The following is a 20,303-nucleotide window of genomic DNA, read 5'->3' as shown; positions in this document are numbered from 1 at the left end:
AGGGCCACAAACTCTCAAGAGATACACCTTGTCTCTAATGTTTTTTGGGTTACTGTTGACATTAATGTTTTTTTTGTCTCTGATGAAAATCTCTAAAACATTTCTCTTTAATACACATGCCACTCTTAAATTAATATGAAAAAATAGTTAAATAGTAAAAAAATCATAACAATTACATAAACTCAAGAAGATAGTCTAATTTTCAAGTGCTCCACTAGAGAGGGGGGTGGGGGGGGGGGGGGGGGGGTGGTGGATTGAGACTTTCACAGACATTTATAGACAAAATGTCCAGTAGACATTTCAGATGATTTATTGTAGACAAAACGTCTTTATAGACATTTTCAAGACATTGAGTTTGTAGACAAAATATCTTAGAGACATTTCAATACATTTGATTCATAGACAAAATGTCCTGGAGATATTTCAAGATCTTGAATCTATTGAGAAAGTGTGTAATGCATATTATATTTGTACAAATCAAAAATATATTTTTCGACTTTCGTAGACATCTGTGAATATCTGCGGACATTGATGGACATTTGTTAGACATTTATTATTTTAATATTATTATTATCGTTTAATCACATGAAATAATATATTTATACTAACATTTTAAAAATATATTTTTCGAATTTTGTAGATATCTGTGAATATCTGCGGACATTGATGTACATTTATTATTTTAATATTATTATTGTTTAATCACATGAAATAATATATTTATACTAACATTTCAAAAATATATTTTTCGACTTTCATAGACATATGTGAATTTCTGCGGACATTTGGTGGATATTTATTGTTTTAATATTATTATTGTTTAATCACATGAAATAATATAGTTGTACTAACATTTCAAATATATATTTTCGACTTTCATAGACATCTGTAAATATTTGTGCACATTTGGTAGATATTGATTATTTAATATAGTGACATTTTATGGATTTTGGGTACATGGACACATGTCTCTTGTTTTTGTAAAGATATTTTGGGCTCCAAATTTGTCCCAAATCCTTCACAAAATCCACCAAACTATGAAGTCTACCAAAGTCCGCTGACATTTTGTCTATAATTGAATGCCACAGACATTTGGGGATTTGTAAATGTCTAGATTTGAATGCCTCCAACATTTCAAATGTCTGGATTTGAATCCCTCCGACATTTCAAATGTCTGAATTTGAATGCCTTAGACGTTTCAGGATTCTCAAATGTCTGGATTTGAATGCCTCAGACATTACATTTGAGAATCCTCAAATGTCTACAAATGTCCCAATCCACAACCCCCCCCCCCCCCCCCCACCCCCCCTAAGTTTCAGAGTTTGAGTGTCCAATGGCATATCCAATACAACACTCAATCTTAAAAACTTTTAGTGCTACATAGATTTTTAGAATTTTTTCTTAAAAAATTTCTCTAATGCAAAACTCCATCTAGATCTTTAAGATGATGTCGAGCTAGTTAAACAATGATATTTGGAGAATGTCCTCTTCAGATGTCTCTAATTGTCAAACTCGTCATATTTGGATGTGAACTGATAGAAGTCAAGTCTAGATATGTTTTCAAAATAATTAGTTAATTTTTTTTCACAAAATAATCATACCACATAAGTCGGCAAAACAAGTTTAGAGCTTTACATTGAAGACCAGAAAAAATCGAGGATCTTTATTTTTGCCACATAAGGATGAGAATCTCAGGTGGAGTTTCAGACATAAAACTAATATAGATTTTGTTGAGTTTTACATTGGAGATGGTCGAAATCCTTAGCATCCCACCATGTTATCTCACAGTCCTGTATCGCTCACCAGAGTGTTCGAAGTCTGAGATATAGGTGTACACTCAAGCTTAGTACGTACCAAGGCCTCTGGTGGAGAATAAAATCTCATACCACGACAGGTGGTGGCTAAGTGAGGACATAGCATTGTGGATGGTCCACGACGTCGTTGCGTACTCAGATGGTCAAGTGAATCGTGTGTCTTCAACTATACCCTAACCTTTTATGTGGGCTCGTGAAGCCTCCGTCGAGAAAAAAACCTGTATATGTGGGCTTGGGGTGGCAAAAGCGGAGACAATATCTGCAACTGCTAATGTTAGGAGAGTCAGATCTTCCCTTCCAAAATTCTTTCCTCTTTCACTTAAATCTCAACTAGACATTTACACTCTGTCACGAAACATCTGAATGTTTTACACATTTTACATTTTAAAAACTTGGGAATTTTATAAGCTTTGCCCAACATTGGTAAAGACAATCCCTAAAATGGTTAAAAACAACGTATGTTGTATGAGGCAATGCCTCAGTCAATGTCTGACCTAACAACATACTTGACGACGTTAAGTCGTCGTTGTTTGGCAATCTCCGACCGACGACCTTCACAAATGAAAAAAAACCTTTCTTATTCCTCTTATTCTCTCTTCTTCTGACAAAAGTCGTTGGCCGAAGTTCGACGACGACAAAAATTTCTTCTTCTTCTTCTCCTCCTGCTCCTGCTCCTCTCTAAACTCTCCGGCGAAGGGACTCCCCTTCGTCTGGTTCTAGATTTTCGAGTTTGGAAACACCAGACCTTTTTCCAGACTCTGACGAAGGGGAACCCCTTCGCCACAGAGCCTAAAGAGGTAGTAGAGAGAAGAGACAAGAAGAAGAAGAAGAAGAAGAAGAAGAAGAAGAAAGAATAAAAATCGCAGACCGAACTCCGGACGTCGATTTTTTGCCAGAAGAAGTGAAAAAGAAGAGGTGGGTGACAAACACCCTCAAATTTGGGTATTGACTCTAACCATACTTGGTCAACTAGTTTTGACAGAGTTCTGGGTAAAACCACATTGAACTAAATGTTTTATATACACCGACATTTTGCAGCGAAACATTATAGAAATGCATTAAGCATTCGAATTTATGCATAAACATTGAAGCAAGGTAGAAAGTGAATCATTCTCGAGTTGCTTAAAATGAAAAAAGATAGTGGGATAGGCCCCGTTAAGGTTCCGGTAGTTGGTTATTAGTACCTCCATAAGATTTTCGGAAGCTCATCACTAGGAAGATGCTATAATTGACCACACCAGTAGTATCCACACAATGTAACATACATTTACCATACTCAACCAGTTCGGTACGGTACTCTACCAGTAGAGGGAAACGAGAGAGAAAGAGCGATTGTGGTACGAATGAGAGAGAAAAGAAGAGTAGAAGAGAGATGGAAAGCAAGACGAAGCGGGACAGAAAACTCCAACCACAATTGGGCTCAATTGGGAAAGAAGATGGTGTGAGGGTAAGACGTGAGCGTACAGCAATGAGGGGTTTTGTGATTTTGTCTGTAGAACAAGTGTGTGCATAACATTCAGTAAGTGTGTATAAAATTTCTCAAATTCTATATTCTGGAAACCAGTTGAAAGAGACAACATGAATCCAGGTCCAGGCCCAGTACCAGGCCCAAGAAGAGCAGGTGGTGATCAATCTCTTACAAACCCTAATTACGTACGCTTTATAAGCAGCAGAAGAGCCTCATTTTCATTCTTCGTAAACCCTAGCAAGGAAGAAAAGCAGATCAGTACTTGAGGTCTCTCTCTCTCTCTATTTACTTTATTTCATTTTGTTGTTTCTTTTTCTTCGTATATGAATCTGATATTGTTATTCTTCATTATAAGTAAGGTTAATCATCTCTTCCTGCTACAAAAATGGCCTCATCCGGAGAAATCGCTGCCACTTACGCCGTCCTCATCCTTCACGACGATGGGATTCCCGTCACTGTAAGTTTCTTCTTCATTCTATCTTCCACTTCAGTTTGAAAATATTATCTTTAGGGACTTATTTATAGTTCAATAGATCTTGAAGTAATACTACTAGCCTATTTGGTCAAATATTCTAAGTTGTTTAGGGTTTGATATATTCTCAAAGTAATAATCTTTGCTTTAATAATCGAACTTGATTAGTCTTTTAATAGATCATGAAATTCTTTTAGATAGTGAAGATTAAAATATCCTCATTATATTGGTACAATGAATTTAGGTCATTTAGGATTCTATGGTTATTTTGTTTAAGTTTAGGAATTTCTAATTTGCAAATAGATCATCTTTAACAAATAACTTATCAGTATGATTTAGTTTAGTTCTTCAAGTTTTTTTTTTTGGTCATATGGTCTTGTATTTTTCCATGTTGGGGTATTAAATTGAAATGGTTAACCAGGCTGAAAAGATCGCTACCTTGATCAAAGCTGCTAAAGTGGATTGTGAATCTTACTGGCCAAGCCTCTTCGCCAAGTTGGTTGAGAAGAGAAATATTGATGATTTAATCACCAATGTCGGCTCTGGTGGTGCCGGTGCTGCCGTTGCTGTCTCTGCCCCATCAGGTGGTGGTGGTGCAGCTGCCGCTGCTCCAGCAGCAGAGGAAAAGAAGGTAAATTTTTGTTTTTGGAGAAATACATTAGCTGTTTAGATTGTTAATACTACCCTATATTTTAATTTGGTCCGATGAAATAATGAATTCATTGTTGTTATATTTGCAGGAAGAAGCAAAGGAAGAGAGTGACGATGACATGGGATTCAGTTTGTTTGACTAGGAACTCCTCTCAGTATGATTCTATAATTTCATGTGTTTTGTTTTGTTGTTAAATTGGTAAAACGGTGTTGTTATCCATGGATTCCATCGATTGGAATTTTGATATTAGTTTGTTGTGTCTGCAACTTATTAATTTAAACAATGTTAGCTCTAGCTGGTTGAATTGATAAAAGTTTTGTTTGTTGGATGTTGTATTGAGTCTTAATAGATAAATCTTTCGATGAAGTTTAGTAGTTTTACCATTTGCTATATTATATGTTATTGTTTTTGATATTTTTTTTCTAGGTTTTATAGGAACTTGTTATTCTTACTAAGTGTGAGGCTACCTGTCTGCCAAACTATATAGTTCTCTTTTGGCAAAGGAGGTTGTTCCTTCTTTTTTTTCGGTTAGCAAATCAGCTTGTTCTGGTGTGGAAAACTTTAGTTTTTTGTTACACTTTTAAAATAAGAGTTTAAAGGTATTCCGCAAATCAGAAGATAAAAAAATCATCACCGATTGCTAGGTTTGGAATTGGTTGAAGAGTGTTGCGAAGCATGTGTAGTAGTTTGCAAATAGTTTGCTGTGAATTTGCCATTGTTCACAACGGGCTTGCTATTAGTTGCATTGGTTTGATTTGTGTTGGGGTTTGAAATTGCATTTGAGTTGTTTGGAATTTCATTTCTAAGAGTATTTGGCTTGCTTGAAATTGCGTTTCTGTTATTATTTGGGTGGAGCCGGGTCTTGTGATCGGGTTGCATATATGGTTTAAATAGCATATATGGTTTAAATCTTGGCCGACCTGTTATTTTCCATATCATGTACAAATGGGTCACCTGTCTATTGTCCGATAAGAAAACTAGATGTTGCAAGTCGTGTTGGAAGAGCCCTGAATATGTATAATTTACCAATGTCTAATATGCATAATCCTTGGGTCATTTTGGACATCGATAAATTAGATATTCTGCACGAGCTTTTCCAACTCCACTTACAGTATCCAATAAGAAATTTAGATGTTGTAAGTCGAGTTGGAAGAACTCGTGTTGAATATGTAATTTACCAATATCCAAAATGCGTATACCTTAGGGCTATGCATTTTGGACATCGGTAAATTAGATATTTAGCATGAACTTTTCCAACTCGACTTACAATATCTTCCTCTGTCAATCTTAGTGTTGGGGCAAACTCTAATCTTTTGCTCTAAATTAGAAGGGGTGATCCTGAAATAAAAGTAAGGGCGTAATGCAATAGGATTTTCAATAACCAATTCTGAAAAGTATGATGCAACACAAATTGTTTAAACATGAAACAATAAGCTAGTGCTAACACTAAGTTACAATCGGACGGTTCTTCCACGAGTATAGGACCATATTAATCAATCATCCACTAACATTACCAGCTAGGGAGGGACTCTCTCGCGTAAGTTAGGAACCAACTCTTGTCTCGCCCGTGACTGTTACATTATTCGATCTGATTGAGTCTTACTCCATATTTCACTCAGAGAAGCAAACCAGTCTTTGGCAACAACTAAGAAGATTTCGTAAGTTAGTTTAACTAGGGTGAGTCTAACTAATCAAGGAGTAGCAACATTCTCTTTTGCAAGTGGAGCTATTTCCTCTCCTTCGATGCCTGGTTCGCTCCCTGCAACTTCCAAACTCAGCAGTATTTCCTCCCACTTCTTGGCAGGTCCCTGTTGCATTTATATCAAACATGACTCATCATAACACATTGAGAAGACCTTGATTTTGCCCACTCACCAATTTGTATGTTGTCTTAAATTACATTCAGACAACCAATCTTGAAGATGGGTTTGTTCATCCATGTACGGGAAGGGCGAACATATATTGTTTTTCTTAAACGGCACAGTGATTTTACAGACGACCATCAACCTGTTTGATCACGAGTCGATGAAACCACCCAAGGAGAGGCGGTTTCACACCTAATCCCTATTTCTACCTCAAGTGAATTTTACTTTTGTAGCATTTCAACTTACCTTCCAAGAGAGATCTTGAGCCATGCCATTTTGAATCATCTCTGTTAATGCTGGAGTTCCATAGGTTGCAAGTGCTCTCTTGGTGGTTGTAGCAATGGCAGTTACATCTTTTGGATCAACTTCGTCACACTAAGAGGATCAAAAGATTGATTGAATTTAGTTTTGATAACACACATACGCCTCAATTTAGTATCGAAGCCAATGTGTAATGAGAAGAGTGGATGATGTTTACTTCGACATTGAATGCTCCCATCTGAAATCCGGTGAAACCTTCCTGGACAGTATCAACTAGTCCTCCTGTTGAAGAAACAATAGGTACCTGCAGGAAAAATACATGTTCCCTATTATCCACTTTATCGATATAATCGTTAGATCTTGCTATAATGTTGAGTCATAAAGTGAAGTTCAAAGTCAAGAAGAAAATTGTATTGCAGAAGATACCGTTCCATATCGCATAGCATGTAATTGAATGAGTCCACATGGTTCAAATCTGCTAGGAATCATCATAAAATCAGCTCCTGCTATGATCATATGAGCCAACGGAACATTGAATTTTGCAACTCCTCGGGCCTTGTCGGGGTAGCTTATCTCAAGTTGTTCCAGCTGCTTCTCCATGGGCTTTTTGCCGGTTCCCTGGAACAAACCCAAGATAAGTAACGTGAGTTAAGCAAGCTAAGTTCATACTGGCCACGGAAAAGAACAAAACTCCGATTTCGAATACTCACAAGGACTATTATCTGCACATTTTCATCGATGAATTCCGGAATGGCAGCAGCCAAAATGTCAGAGCCCTTTTGTTCTTCAAGTCTACCAATGAAACCTATAACGGGTACATCTGGGTCCACAGGCAACCCGACTTCTGCTTGCAATGCTTCCTTCAGAAGAGGCTTTGCATCCATCACCTGAACCCCAGTAACCATTAGTCACTTGGAAAAGAAGTGCAAATAACAAGAAACAAAAAAAATCAATATTTTCCTTACAGTTGTAGCATCGTATTTGATGTCAACGTATTTATCGGTCAATGGGTTCCACTCCTGGACATCCATGCCGTTCACAATACCGGTAATGCCAGTCTTTCGAATGATGTTATCCAATTCAACACCTTTATCCTCTCCAGAAGCAAGTTCTTCGGCGTAGTATGGACTCACAGTAATAACCTTATCTGATTCTAAAATACCAGCTTTCATCCAATTGATTTTCCTTCCTTTCACGGGCTTCAAATACCTGAACAAGTTTAGTACTCGGTAAAATGCGGAAATTTTGTACAAGATATTGACAGGAAGGCGTAAAAATTACAGAATTCATACCCATCGATAAAATCAAACGAACTCCTAAATGAGTCAGGAAGATTGAGAAGTGAAAAATCCGAGAAAGAAAATCTGCCTTGGTAGGCAATATTGTGTATGCAGTAGGCTACCTGAAAGTATTATCAAGCTCAAAGCTTAAGTCTTTTCGTGATATCATAAGCATCCGAAATCACATTATTTCGAGTGAAATTGAGAAAAATTGTTACCTTGGCAGAGGTGTAAAGTCCTTTAGATTGGTACATACTTTTAAGGTAGCATGGTAGAAGGGCAGTATGCCAATCGTTTGCGACGAATACAACATCCTCTCCTGCATAAATGAAAGTTAATGATATTACCTTAACGGGTAGACTTGTTAGAATGAGAAAGTAAGCATCACAAGAGACAGACTAGAGAGGGAGAGGGAGAGAGGGGTCTCACCATATGGTCCAGAGAAATACTTATTGCTGTTGAGATTTAGAACCCTTGGTGCTTCCAAAGCTGCCTAAATTTCATACAAAAATGTATAAAAGTTAGAATTTTGAACACTGTTTAAATCAAACTTAGTTTATTAGTACTAAAACGTACACGACTGAGAGAGACGATTTTCAATTGCTCACCAGAGATAATAAACAGAATCTAAGTTGGTTGTCTTGGTAATCTGATCCGGCATTAGGACCATAAACTTTAGATCCAGTTTTACCCCATACCTTTAAGAAAAAGATACAACTAGTAAGCTTCATTTGATCTATAGAGGTCTATTCATTTGCTAAAAATCTCATTCAGAACACCCGAAAAGTAAAATCTACCTTCTCTAAGAACAATGGGTGATCCACGAAAACACGATCAACCCCGCGTTTATAACAGTGGAAGAAGCGAACTGTTTCAGTTCTATCCCCGACTTTGATCTGCAAATTTCAGAATGATTTTTGAAACATTGAGAAATTATTCCATTGATAAAGATATTGAAGCTTATATAAACCAGTATTCACCTCGATTACAACATCTGTATCCCAAGCGTCTTTGTATTGATCGTACCGAGGTGAGACAGTCATGACGCGATGACCGTTTGCCTAACAAAGAATAAGTCATAGAGTTTAGTACTGAGTTATGCTATTTTGAACAAATATTGCAAACCCAATTCGGCGAAAGAACAAAAACTGAAATTCAATTATTTATTGATCATTCCAAAGAGAAAAGTAGTGAAAGAACAAGAGTAATGTTTACCGCCATGGCTGGTGGAAGACCACCAAGAACATCACCAAGTCCACCAGTTTTACTCCATGGACCTACTTCTGCTGCAACAAAAACCAAGTTCATCCCACTTGAACATGTTATTTCTCCTGTGGGTTTCCTTGTTTTGGTTGCCTTTCTTATCATTGTTTTACTACTTGTTTTCATATTAATGAAATCCACTTTGCTCAGAGACCTTAACCCACTATGAGTCATGGTTTGGTTCTTCATGCTAAGTTGTCTTAATGTGTCTTTAGGCTCACTACTTCCTCCGCAGTTGAAATTTGAGGCTCGTGATACAAGTTGCGAAGTAGTTAACGTCGCCATTGCAAATACTCTTGCTCTGAAATAAAACCCCTGAATTAGACTAACTAGTAGGCTGAAATAAAGGCCAGACATGAACAATAAGGACAAGAGCAGGAAGAGGGCATTTTAGTGTTGATGTCATCTGTGCAATCGATGTAAACCCGTCTAAGCACTAGTCATGTTATCAGTACTTGTCCTTGATCTAGGCTTCACCAAGGTTCACTGGCCCATTTGTCATGGTAAAAGGGTATTCTTCAGCGTGGATCTGCTTGGAGCCTTGGACCACCCCAGGTTTCTCTGTCTGACCAGTCTAAGTCCAAATCCACCCAAAAGGTCTAGCTAATATGTAAGACAACTTGCTATGTTGGACTACGATTTTTTTTTTTTTTCTGATTGTGAAATTTTGAGTCGTCTGAATATGAATAGTCTTCGTCTGAATTAAATGGACCCAAAAATGAACCCAATTTAGCCGTTAAAGTAGTCAGACATCATGAGTCATACAAAAACAAACAGTCTCAATATGATCGGAACAATTCAAACCTCAAGTCGAATTTCAGATCTGACTTCCAATAAAAAAGAAGTCTACCAAGTGCCACATCAGTGGATACCATACCACCAAGGTTTCATTGAAAATTTAATTTTGTTGGATACTATGATTCTCTCCCAAAAAGATCATCTTGAAATTTAAAGTTTAAACCCAACAAAAGTAGCAGTTTTAATTGTCTTAACTAGGGCAAATTCATCAACAGTTCAAATGAGGCAAATTCATCACTGGAACTTAATAACATACCCAGAGTTTACAATTCAAAAAAAAAAAGAAAATCACCAATAACAATTTACAAAAAAAAGAGCTTACCTGTTTCAGAGAGAAAAGATCAGCTAAGGGTATGAGCTTCAGAAGAGATAGAAAAAAAACACACACACACACACTCTCTCTCTCTAAAATGTAGTAGTAATCAACTAACACAGTACACTATGAATACTGGCCGTGGAAGAACTGCTAATTTGTAGTGGTCATAGTGAATAGTGTACTATTGACACGTGTCGTTCTCATATTAGTTCCTTTATGTTTATAAACAAAAGAGAAGAAATAATGGACTGGGTCCCGAGGGCACATATGGGAATATGCGTAAAAACTGGAGTTTTGAGATGAAATATGTACCGTCAGATTTTGATTTGTCTGTTTGTAGATTCGTTTTGTTGAATCAATTTGTGAGTAAAAAAGGACAAATAGATTTTTTTCAATAACGATCCAGGTTATGCCATATCAGCAAAAGATAGGTCCTACTGATGTGACTGGATTACTAAAAACGACACCGAGTCAGGGAAACCCTTTATTCTTTGTTTTTCACGTTCTGAACTTCTGATGTTGGGACTTCGCATCAATAATTTAAAAAAAGAATCCAAGTGTTAGCAGACATCCTTCATCAAAAAAAAAAAAGTGTTAGCAGACATTGATGCTAATCCAAGAAATGAGGTAGAATACCACAGACTGTGAAAAATTTAGGTTTTCATCAATTATTTTGTACCAGTGATTTTAAGAAAGAAAACAAAACCATGGTTCATAAAAAAAGGTAGTTTTACAAACATGTAATTTTAAGTTCAATAATCTTACCATTTTCTTATTTTTTTAAATGCCATTTAGAAGTAGGAGAGACCGTATAAATGGTGAATGAAGTACTACCTAACTTTTTACTACTTCTAGGACTAAATACATAACATGCTCAATTACATTTGGGCTTATTTTTTTGTTCTTCCAAGTCTACCCTTATTTATTAGGGATTTCCCAATTTCTCAATCTAGCCATGGGTTCTAATAGTCACCACTTTCTTCACCTATTCTAATAATCAAGTAGATCTTCAGATATTGCAATGTGATCGTTATATTTTAATTGCCCCAAACGCCCCAAACGCCCCAAACGCCCCAAACGCCCCAAACGCCCCAAACGATAAATATTAATCGAGGCCCTTTATATCGCAATAAGACGGTAACAAAAATATCACACGCCCCAAACGATAAATATTAATTATAATAGTTTCCATACAACAAACTAAACATATGACATCAACACAATAAACATCAATTATTTTTGCTGAAGGATTAATAAAAAAGAGAAGAAAAAAAAAACTAATTTGATATAGAAAAAATCGTACCTATTAAATCAAAGGAGTGAAAGAAAATGAAAGATAAGAGGATGTCGAGGAAGAAAATTTGAAATGTCAAATATTTAGTTATGTTATTTTATGTTTGTCTTCGTATTTAACTTATGAGATAACAAAGTTCATCCAGAGTTATGGCGGAATCCACTAACTTACTAACTACTGGTAGGGTCCTACAACATAATATCGTTGGGCCTTCTCAGCTGGCTTGATTTGATGTTGTCTTCTGGCTTGATTTGATGTTGTCTTCTGGCTTCTCGGTTATAGATAGTGGTTAGGTATAAATTTCTATAAGTTTTTCTTCGAAGGGGCCCTGGGGAGAGGGAGGCCCGGTGCGACCGCACCTCCCGCACCCCCTCACCCACACCCCTGGGTTGAAAATACATGAAGAAAAGAAGAGTGAATAGAATTTATGTATAAGATGAACCAAATAGCATATGGGAATTGAATTCATACTTAATATTTTCTTAGAAAAGAAAGAGTTGTCAAGTCACATTTTAAACCAAATTGAAACCAAACAAATGAGTTGGTCACACTATAAAGGGCAAACGGATTTTTCTTTTGATATTCAACCTTTGTTTTGATATAACATCTAAATTATTGTGAACATGCTAACAAGAAGTTATAGTGCCTCACAATGGGGGGAGCTGGCCAAAAATGGCATGGCCAACACGTTTAGAAGCAACGCTAGGACCACACAACTCATTCACTGATAGTTCAAATAAGTAGAGTCCCGACCAAACAAGGCTTGGTCTGAGACCTCTCTCAACACACGCACCAAACTGGCTTCAAAATGGGACCTGTCTCAACACATGATCGAAGTGGCTTCAACACATGTGCTGGAAATCGGGTATACTTTGTACTTTTTTTTTTTTTTTGTCGAGATATATGTACACTTTGTACTTGGTCCCATGTTTTCAAATGAAAAATCCATGAGGTATCTCCTGGACATGCATGAACAAGGCCCAATTGGGATGTCCAATTGCCAAGTTATGGATGTACTTGTGAACATGGGTGGTAGGATGTCATGCCCGCTCCACCATGGCTGAATGGCATAGACATGTCTATGAAGTTGTATTGGGGTACCCAAACTTTTAACTATCGGACCCTCTCTAATGCCCTATCTGTAATTTGTTAGGGTATCTTCCCCACTTTTATAAGGTAGAGAACCTCTTTAATTCAAACGTTAAAAAGAAGATAGATTATAGTATAATAGTACTAATAATAATAATAATAATTAATAATAAGAGAGGCCAAAAGTCTACATGTAAAAGCAAATCAAGCAATAAAACGCCGAAAAACTAGACAGCTCGATATCAGAAGGCTCTAAGAAACCCTAGCAACCCACAACAACTACCATCTCTCTCTCTCTCGAAAACAAAATTATAGTTTAGAAAAAGCAATCAAACCATATATCCTCTCCCCCAATCAATTGAACAAAGTAAAGCAAAATTATAACAGATAGAAAAAAATTAGATTTCAAGGAATTAGGATGATTTAATTTCTGTTATCTGTGTGCCGTCACTAAGGTCTCTATGAATCTCAATCCATCAAATCTTGGCGCAAATTTCTCCTTCTCTGATGACGACGAACTCCCCGACGATGAACTGTTCTTACTGGATTCATCATCTTTACTCGTAGAAGAAGAAGAAGAACCCTAATTTATCAAAACAGAGAAAAAGTAACAAAATGTTAGAAAATTTGAAATAAAATGTGTAAAGGTAATGCCTTTATTAGAACAAAATCTTTGAAGAAGAAAGAGTAAAGTTCTTCCAAAACCCTAATGTATCAAAGGAACTAATAATTACAAAGAAAATGAGATGAAATCAAAGACTGCAAGATCTAACAGAAATTATTCGAAAAGATTAGATTCTCTGAGCATGGATCAATGAAGAAAAACGGAGATCTTCAAGAGAAAAATCAAAACCTAATGAGAGAGAGAAACAATACGGAGAAAAAAGGTACTATTGTTCTACCTTATCGGAGCAAGGATAGGCAGAGAGATCCCAATCGCCGGGGGAGGTAATAACAACGGTAGTTGAAGCGGCAATGATAGAAGCAACAAGAGGAATTGATCCTTTCATTTTTTTAGAGATCGAAGATGAAGAAAGTTGTTGGAAAAGTGATGAAATCCGACGAAATCACGCCGGATCTCAAAAATCCCCTCGTCTCCTTTTTTCTTCGCCCTCTCTCTTTTTCTTTCTCTACCTTCCGCCTTTCCCTGATTCAACCTGGTTATATACTCTCTCTCTCTACTTTAACGAGAATTAAGAAATGATTAGTCTAATTAATTTTGTTTTCCTTTTTTTAGCTTTAATGGTTGTATTACCACGTCAGAGCTACAGTTTGATATCGTACAACGTGGGACCAGGTTTCTGTATAATAAGTCTGAAATCACGAATCAGTTGTTGACACGTGTTTTGCATGTTACCCACTTGTCAATCATAACCAGTGACGTAGGGTTCAGAACTATGTCTCTGAGGCCGAGGAGGAACCACGTGTTAAGACAATGACCTTTGACTTTTGTTGTATACGTGTTAAGAGATAGAGGGCGATGTTGTTTTAGTTGGGTGAAGGGTGGAGTAGAGGATTAGAAGGAAGTGTTTGGTTTTGTGTGTTTGTCAAGGGTCGAAGGCGTATGAAAAGTAAAAGTCGTTCGCGTGCATCGGAAGTTGAAAGTTTGAAACACGAAGGGGAGGTTCCCAACTCCCAAGGCACACGAAGAATTGGTCTTCTTACCTCCTATCAAATATTGAGTTTGTTGACCCACTATTAGCCTCGCCTGGTAAAGGAAAAGATGAAGATGGTGGTGCTAGTGGCCTAGTCTTGCTATGGCCTATGTGTAATAGAAAGTAAAGATGGTGCTGATGGTCTGGGAAGAAAAGAATCTGGTTTGGGTGGGAACATTTGACACAACCAACATTTGACAAAAGGGGTTGAGCCACTTATGTTTTTTTCTCACTGGCGTGGAATGTATGTGGGGCTGGCTGAGTTAAATTTGTGGTCGTCTAACTCAAAAACAGTTAACAAATGGATGGAGAAGATCTGAACATTATATTTTTTGTTACTAGATCGTTTTTTCCGAGTGAGACTATTCTCACATTTAAATTAAAAAAATGGTGGGTGACAAATGTCAATAACTTATGTAACTCTTTATGAGAACAGCCATCTTTTAACTCTTTTAAGCAGTTTTGTTAAGTAGGTTATTCTCTAGATGTTTTGTTTTTCACAATTTCTTCAAATATATGGTTTTTCGACATAGTCTAATAAAAATTAGAGCCTTCTTTTTGGGAAGCTAACTTTGAGAAAACAACGATTCACTTTGAAACCAACCATATTTGTTGTCGTCATGGCAGTGGTATGAATCCAACCATTCATTTTAAAATTATATCGTGTTTTATAGTATTACACAAAGTTGTAGACAACTTCTGAATGAAAAGGCGCATTTTTCGTAAAATGTAATTTATAACTACCAAACAACAAAATAATCAATCACCCATATACTCAAAAGTTGTATTCCTTTACTTATAAGTGACGCTAACCATTGAATTTGCGTAGTTTCTAGGCGCCGACTAATATTGTATATAAAAATTTAGCATATGGTCAGAATATTTGATTTCTTAATATATATGATAGCCTAGGGTATACTTTTAGGCCGATGGTGGTCTGATAATGATTTTTAACTTTAGTCATTATTTTAGTTGACGTCCTTTTGAGGGCCTCAATGTGTATTTCTTAAAGTCGAATTTACTTGGTTGAAGAATTGTTTTATGTGACTCCAACCATATACAGTCAGCAATACATGTCCTTTGTCACTACTAGGTTGCCCAAGTGGTTGATTGTGTTGACACAAACCCCAAAATCTAGAAGTCTAAAGTTCGATTTTTTTGGAGCTAGAATCCATAGATATTGAATATATAAATAATAAGCCTCTTTAATATGTTGTTGGACTTTAGGCCTCTTTCATTCATAGTTTATTTTCGGCGGTTATCGTGCTTATCACATCTTGATGATGTATTAATGTCAAGTAATGACTAACGTTGATTGTAGTCCATATTCAAAAAAACAATACATGCCCTCTCAATCGCGTATGATTTTAGTAGAAACTAAAAATGCCCCATAAAACATTGAATTCACCTAACAATTGTTCACCTAACAATGTGAACAGAGATACATATTATCACCGGACCAAAGAGCTTTTCACAACATGAAATAGTTCATATTGGTTTTTTTTTTTTTTGTTGGTATTAGATAATCAAATTTTTTTTTTTTGTTAAAGGGGAGATAGATAATCAAATTTAGTTTTTCATTTTTTTAGTACTCAGATTTACATGTTCTCTTGGGAAAGGGAGAAGAAAACATTCTAATAATATATTCTTTTAGAGTTATTTCCTTTTTGGGCCCTTACTTTGTGACCAGCTTCATTCTTGGCCTCCTATTTTTCATAAATTCAAATTTGACTCCCTATTTTCAAATAAATGTCATAACTACCCTTCCTAATTCAAAATAAAATATAAAAAAAAAGAGATATTTCCACCTCACTTATTTTCAGGTAAATACCATAACTACCCAAAATATATACTTTTTTAAAGAATATTTTTAATATTTTTTTGATAGTTTTATTTTTAATTTTATTTTGAAAAAATATTTAAATGAAGGTAGTTAGGACATTTACATCAAAAAATGAGTCATATTTGAATTTACAGAAAATATGAGGTCATAAAGGAAGCTAGCTGGTCACAAAGTAGGTGGCCAAATTGAAATTAACTCATACTTTTATTTTAATGACAACATATGACTCTTAGTTTTTGTTATCAAATTCAACTAAAATGGGGAAACGACATAGTAATGTATGTATGAAAATTGCAAGAAAAAGAACTTATGCATGAAAAACGATAGTTGAGAAAATATTAGGGGGGGGGGGGGGGGGGTAGTGGAGCAAGACTTTCGCGGACTCTTGAGAGTCCGCGAAAGTCTGAGGCATTCAAATCCAGACATTTGAGAGTCCACGAAAGTCTGAGGCATTCGAATCCAGACATTTGAGAGTCCACGAAAGTCTGAGGCATTCAAATCCAGACATTTGAGAGTCTATGAAAGTCCGAGGCATTCGATTGTAGACAAAATATGTCCCAGACTTTGGTGGACTTCATAGTTTGATGAATTTGTGAAGGATTTGGGATAAATTTGGAAGCCAAAATGTCTTTCAAAAAACAAGAGACATTTGAAGTCCATCATGTGATCAAACAACAATAATAATATTAAAATAATAAATGTCTACCAAATGTCCATCAATGTCCACAAATATTCACAAATGTTTACGAAAGTCGAAAAATATATTTTTGAAATGTTAGTATAAATATATTATTTCATGTGATTAAACAATAATAATAATATTAAAATAATAAATGTCTACCAAATGTCCATCAATGTCCACAAATATTCACAGATGTCTACGAAAGTCGAAAAATATATTTTTGAAATGTTAGTATAAACATATTATTTCATGTGATTAAACAATATTAATAATATTAAAATAGTAAATGTCTACCAAATGTCCATCAATGTCCACAATATTTACAGATGTCTACGAAAGTCGAAAAATATATTTTTGAAATGTTAGTATAAATATATTATTTCATGTAATTAAAAAATAATAATAATATTAAAATAATAAATATCTACCAAATGTCCATCTTTGTCCACAAATATTCACAGATGTTTACGAAAGTCGAAAAATATATTTTTGAAATGTTAGTATTAATATATTATTTCATGTGATTAAATAATAATAATAATATTAAAATAATAAATGTCTACCAAATGTCCATCAATGTCCACAAATATTCACAGATGTCTACAAAAGTCGAAAAATATATTTTTGATTAGCACAAATATAATATGCATTACACATTTTGTCAATGGACTCAAGATCTTAAAATGTCCCCAGGACATTTTGTCTATGGATCAAATGTCTTGAAATGTCTATAAAGACATTTTGTCTACAAACTCTCAATGTCTTGAAAATGTCTATGAACACATGTTGTCTATAATAACTCATCCGAAATGTCTTGAAATGTCTACGGGACATTTTGTCTATGAAAGTCTGTGAAAGTCCCGCTCCACTACCCCCTTAGTAAAATATTTTAGTAGGCTTCAATTAGTTTTTTTTTTGTTGCAAGATAGACTCTTCTAGTGGTTTGAAAAAGGAATCAAGAAACCCTTCTCCATGAGTTACTTGCTCGGGTGGGAAAAGTAATATACCTAATTTGGAGAGTTGGGGTTATCCAAATTAAAGGTCAAATAGAAAGCAATTAAGAAATAAGGCGTTTGAACGTAATTTAGGTTTCTTATTGCCTTCTTCAATGGAGTATCCAGACTTGAAGAGGTCAACGGCTTAAATCAACTTGAACACTATAGAACTGCTTAAATCAACTAGACACAGGCATCACGTTAAATTGTTAGAAACATTTTATATTTAAAGTATAAATAGCAACCAAGCTATTAATTAATTTAGTCCATTAAGATTTGACAAGTCAACCAAGACACCTTTTTGGCCGAAATCTTTATTTTCAGTAAAATAGAGAAGTAGTCCACCACCCTTTGGTGTAACGGTTGGACACCCCTCTTAAGACCATGAGGTCGTGGGATCGAGTCTCGGTGGAAGCAGTTGCCATCAAGATTTATCCTATGTAATGTAGGCTATGAATAATGTAATAATTTGTCGGGCTTTAGGCCTCTTCGTTGTCGGGCTTTAGGCCTCTTTCAGTCTCAGTTTAAAGTAGGCGGTTATCGTGCTCATTACATCTCTATGATGCATCAATGCCTTGTAACGACTAACGTAAACCGTAGTCGAATTCTCAAAAAAAAAAAAAAAAAAAAAAAAAAAAAAAAGTAAAATAGAGAAGTCTTTATTCTTGAGGTAGTCACAATTAGGTAGGGTACAAGGAATTGGGAGTACTCTTGGGGGGTTGGACAAAGTCAAGTTTGGCGGGTGGGTTTTAGGGGGTTCCTTCCAGCACCGTCTAAATTAGTCTAGTATGCACGCGGCGAATCCACTTCCTTCCTTCCTTTCTTTCTCCTCTCCGCGTTCTTGACTGACTAATAATCCCCACTCTTTCTCTCTCTCTATAAATACAACTCCCCTTCCAAATTAGTTCCTCAACTTCTCATTCATTCATTCATCAATCAAACAACAAAAACTAACTTTCTCTCTCTAAAATCTCAAACTTTATCCATCTCTACAAACTCAACTCCTAAAATTTAGCAACAATGATGTCAATTTTTAGTACCTTTGATGCCGTATGTGCCGAATATCTAGGTCGAAAAGTTGTTTCTTCTCCATATGATCAAAAAAGTAAGAAGAAAGATGAAATTAATTTGGATAATAAGAAGAAATCCACAACGGAACAACCAGAGAATAGAAGAAACCCACAACAACAACAACAACAGAAGATGAACAAGATAAGATTTGCGGCGGAATTTGATGGATTGAATTTCTATGAAACTATTGTTTCTAATTAATTACAAATCTTTATGGTATTACGATCAAAGTTTTTTTTTTTTTGTCTAATGTAAATTCCCAAATATTTTATAAGAAATTTCAATTCATTCTTCTTAAAATTGCTTTTGTGTTTATAATTAGTTCTTGTTCATAGATTAAATTTCTTTGAGACCCAATTCGTATAATGAAGCTTCTGAAAAGGGACAAAAAGAACCGTCAATTTCCAAGATGGCATTGATTCACCAAATTTCTGTTTTAGACTTTAGAGTGAAATTAGCCGATATCTTGTTAATTGAAACATGAACCAAAAGTTAGTTGGACTTTTAGGCCCCTCAAATTGGAGGGTTAACTTTCAACCCCACCACGTTATTAAGACGGACCAGTTAGGACGCACATCCAACACACTACGTCCCGTGACGCGAACAGTTGTTCGGTGTCCAAGTCCAAAGGCACCTAAAGTTTGCCAGAGGGAGAAGCAAAATATTAGTCTCCTAAAAAGTTTTATTTTTGCCCAACTAGTCCACTGAAACAAATTAGAAAGAGATTAGGGGGAATGCCTAAAATGTGGCAGAATAATTAAATACCAAAACCAAGACCCACCACACAAAGAAACAAATGAGAGAGGAGGGTTTGGTATAAAGATAGAGAACACGCAATTCCAACAATAAAATAGTAGTAGTAGTAGCTTCTAGATTCATCCCTTACTCTTCTTTATCCTTTTTGGTTGTCTAAAAAAACTTGTTCTTCTCTTCAATTACAAATTCCCCTCTTTTTCTTTTTTAAATAATAAAAAAGATTTAGTTAGGGCCCAACCGGGTTCGAACCGGTGACCTCTTGATCTGCAGTCAAATGCTCTACCACTGAGCTATGGACCCATTTGGTATTAACTGTTCTATAGAAAAGATTATAGATTAACACCTTGCGCAGGTACAATTTTTATGTTACAGGTGACAACGTGGGTTTATGCGACTTAGAGAGACTAAACATTCAGGCGAGCCTCCTGGTGCTGTGGCCTGTAATGGCACTTAACCAAGACTGACTCTGAAACAAACAAAAAGGTGCCTACTCGACTAATCTGAACGGTCAGCCTCCTGGTGTTGTAGTGTGGGTTTTGCTGGATGATACCTTCATTTCATTTTGGTTCTTGCTAATGAACTTTTACTATATTCTTTTTTTCTTTTCTCCAAGTCAAATGTGATATTTGATACTACTTCGTGAATTGTCTTATTCGACTAATCTGAACAGTCAGCTCGACCTGATTTCAGTCCATTTGTCGCTCATAATCATAAATAAGTCTGAATTAA

General features: G+C 35.8%; 2 protein-coding genes and 1 non-coding gene across 5 annotated transcripts; 1 reads left to right on the top strand and 2 right to left on the bottom strand.

Moving 5' to 3' along the window:
• Positions 1-3,369: 3,369 nt before the first annotated feature.
• LOC147569301 (large ribosomal subunit protein P1-like) lies at positions 3,370-4,772 on the top strand. 2 transcript variants are annotated; one of them, XM_086655777.1, is made up of 4 exons: positions 3,370-3,549; positions 3,642-3,739; positions 4,176-4,385; positions 4,495-4,772. In XM_086655777.1, exons 2-4 carry the CDS (start codon positions 3,668-3,670, stop codon positions 4,546-4,548), a joined length of 336 nt encoding a protein of 111 aa, XP_086511903.1. In that variant the 5' UTR covers positions 3,370-3,549; positions 3,642-3,667; the 3' UTR covers positions 4,549-4,772. The 2 variants fall into 2 exon arrangements, with proteins under 2 accessions (XP_086511903.1, XP_086511904.1); XM_086655778.1 differs by having other exon boundaries at positions 3,438-3,549; positions 3,638-3,739.
• Positions 4,773-5,764: 992 nt separating this feature from the next.
• On the bottom strand, positions 5,765-10,404 carry GBSS1 (UDP-Glycosyltransferase superfamily protein). 2 transcript variants are annotated; one of them, XM_086655775.1, is made up of 14 exons: positions 10,196-10,404; positions 9,028-9,376; positions 8,793-8,873; positions 8,610-8,708; positions 8,421-8,510; positions 8,242-8,305; positions 8,031-8,131; positions 7,825-7,934; positions 7,498-7,741; positions 7,243-7,419; positions 6,959-7,150; positions 6,750-6,836; positions 6,518-6,646; positions 5,765-6,214 (listed from the first exon to the last, which is right to left on the bottom strand). In XM_086655775.1, exons 2-14 carry the CDS (start codon positions 9,358-9,360, stop codon positions 6,098-6,100), a joined length of 1,824 nt encoding a protein of 607 aa, XP_086511901.1. In that variant the 5' UTR covers positions 9,361-9,376; positions 10,196-10,404; the 3' UTR covers positions 5,765-6,097. The 2 variants fall into 2 exon arrangements, with proteins under 2 accessions (XP_086511901.1, XP_086511902.1); XM_086655776.1 differs by lacking the exons at positions 8,031-8,131; positions 8,242-8,305; positions 8,421-8,510; positions 8,610-8,708 and having other exon boundaries at positions 10,196-10,320.
• Positions 10,405-19,802: 9,398 nt separating this feature from the next.
• TRNAC-GCA (transfer RNA cysteine (anticodon GCA)) lies at positions 19,803-19,874 on the bottom strand. The gene has a single exon. It is a non-coding gene; the product is annotated as a tRNA-Cys (tRNA).
• Between the last annotated feature and the right edge of the window lie 429 nt (positions 19,875-20,303).

This window comes from Eschscholzia californica, unplaced genomic scaffold (genome assembly GCF_041429995.1).
Source record: "Eschscholzia californica isolate CP2 unplaced genomic scaffold, dmEscCali1.0.p SCAF_1, whole genome shotgun sequence".
Classification (NCBI taxonomy): domain Eukaryota; kingdom Viridiplantae; phylum Streptophyta; class Magnoliopsida; order Ranunculales; family Papaveraceae; genus Eschscholzia; species Eschscholzia californica.
This window is presented reverse-complemented; position numbering and strand designations above follow the sequence as displayed.

What these genes read in the sequence shown, in the direction of transcription:
- LOC147569301 (XM_086655777.1), top strand. Translation starts at nt 3,668, where the DNA reads ATGGCCTCATCCGGAGAAATCGCTGCCACTTACGCCGTCCTCATCCTT. An exon ending in ACGATGGGATTCCCGTCACT is followed by an intron (nt 3,740 to 4,175) that starts GTAAGTTTCTTC and finishes ATGGTTAACCAG; the next exon opens with GCTGAAAAGATCGCTACCTT. An exon ending in CAGCAGCAGAGGAAAAGAAG is followed by an intron (nt 4,386 to 4,494) that starts GTAAATTTTTGT and finishes TTATATTTGCAG; the next exon opens with GAAGAAGCAAAGGAAGAGAG.
- GBSS1 (XM_086655775.1), bottom strand. Translation starts at nt 9,360, where the DNA reads ATGGCGACGTTAACTACTTCGCAACTTGTATCACGAGCCTCAAATTTC. An exon ending in TCAAATACGATGCTACAACT is followed by an intron (nt 7,420 to 7,497) that starts GTAAGGAAAATA and finishes ACTGGGGTTCAG; the next exon opens with GTGATGGATGCAAAGCCTCT. An exon ending in CTCAAGATCTCTCTTGGAAG is followed by an intron (nt 6,215 to 6,517) that starts GTAAGTTGAAAT and finishes TAAATGCAACAG; the next exon opens with GGACCTGCCAAGAAGTGGGA.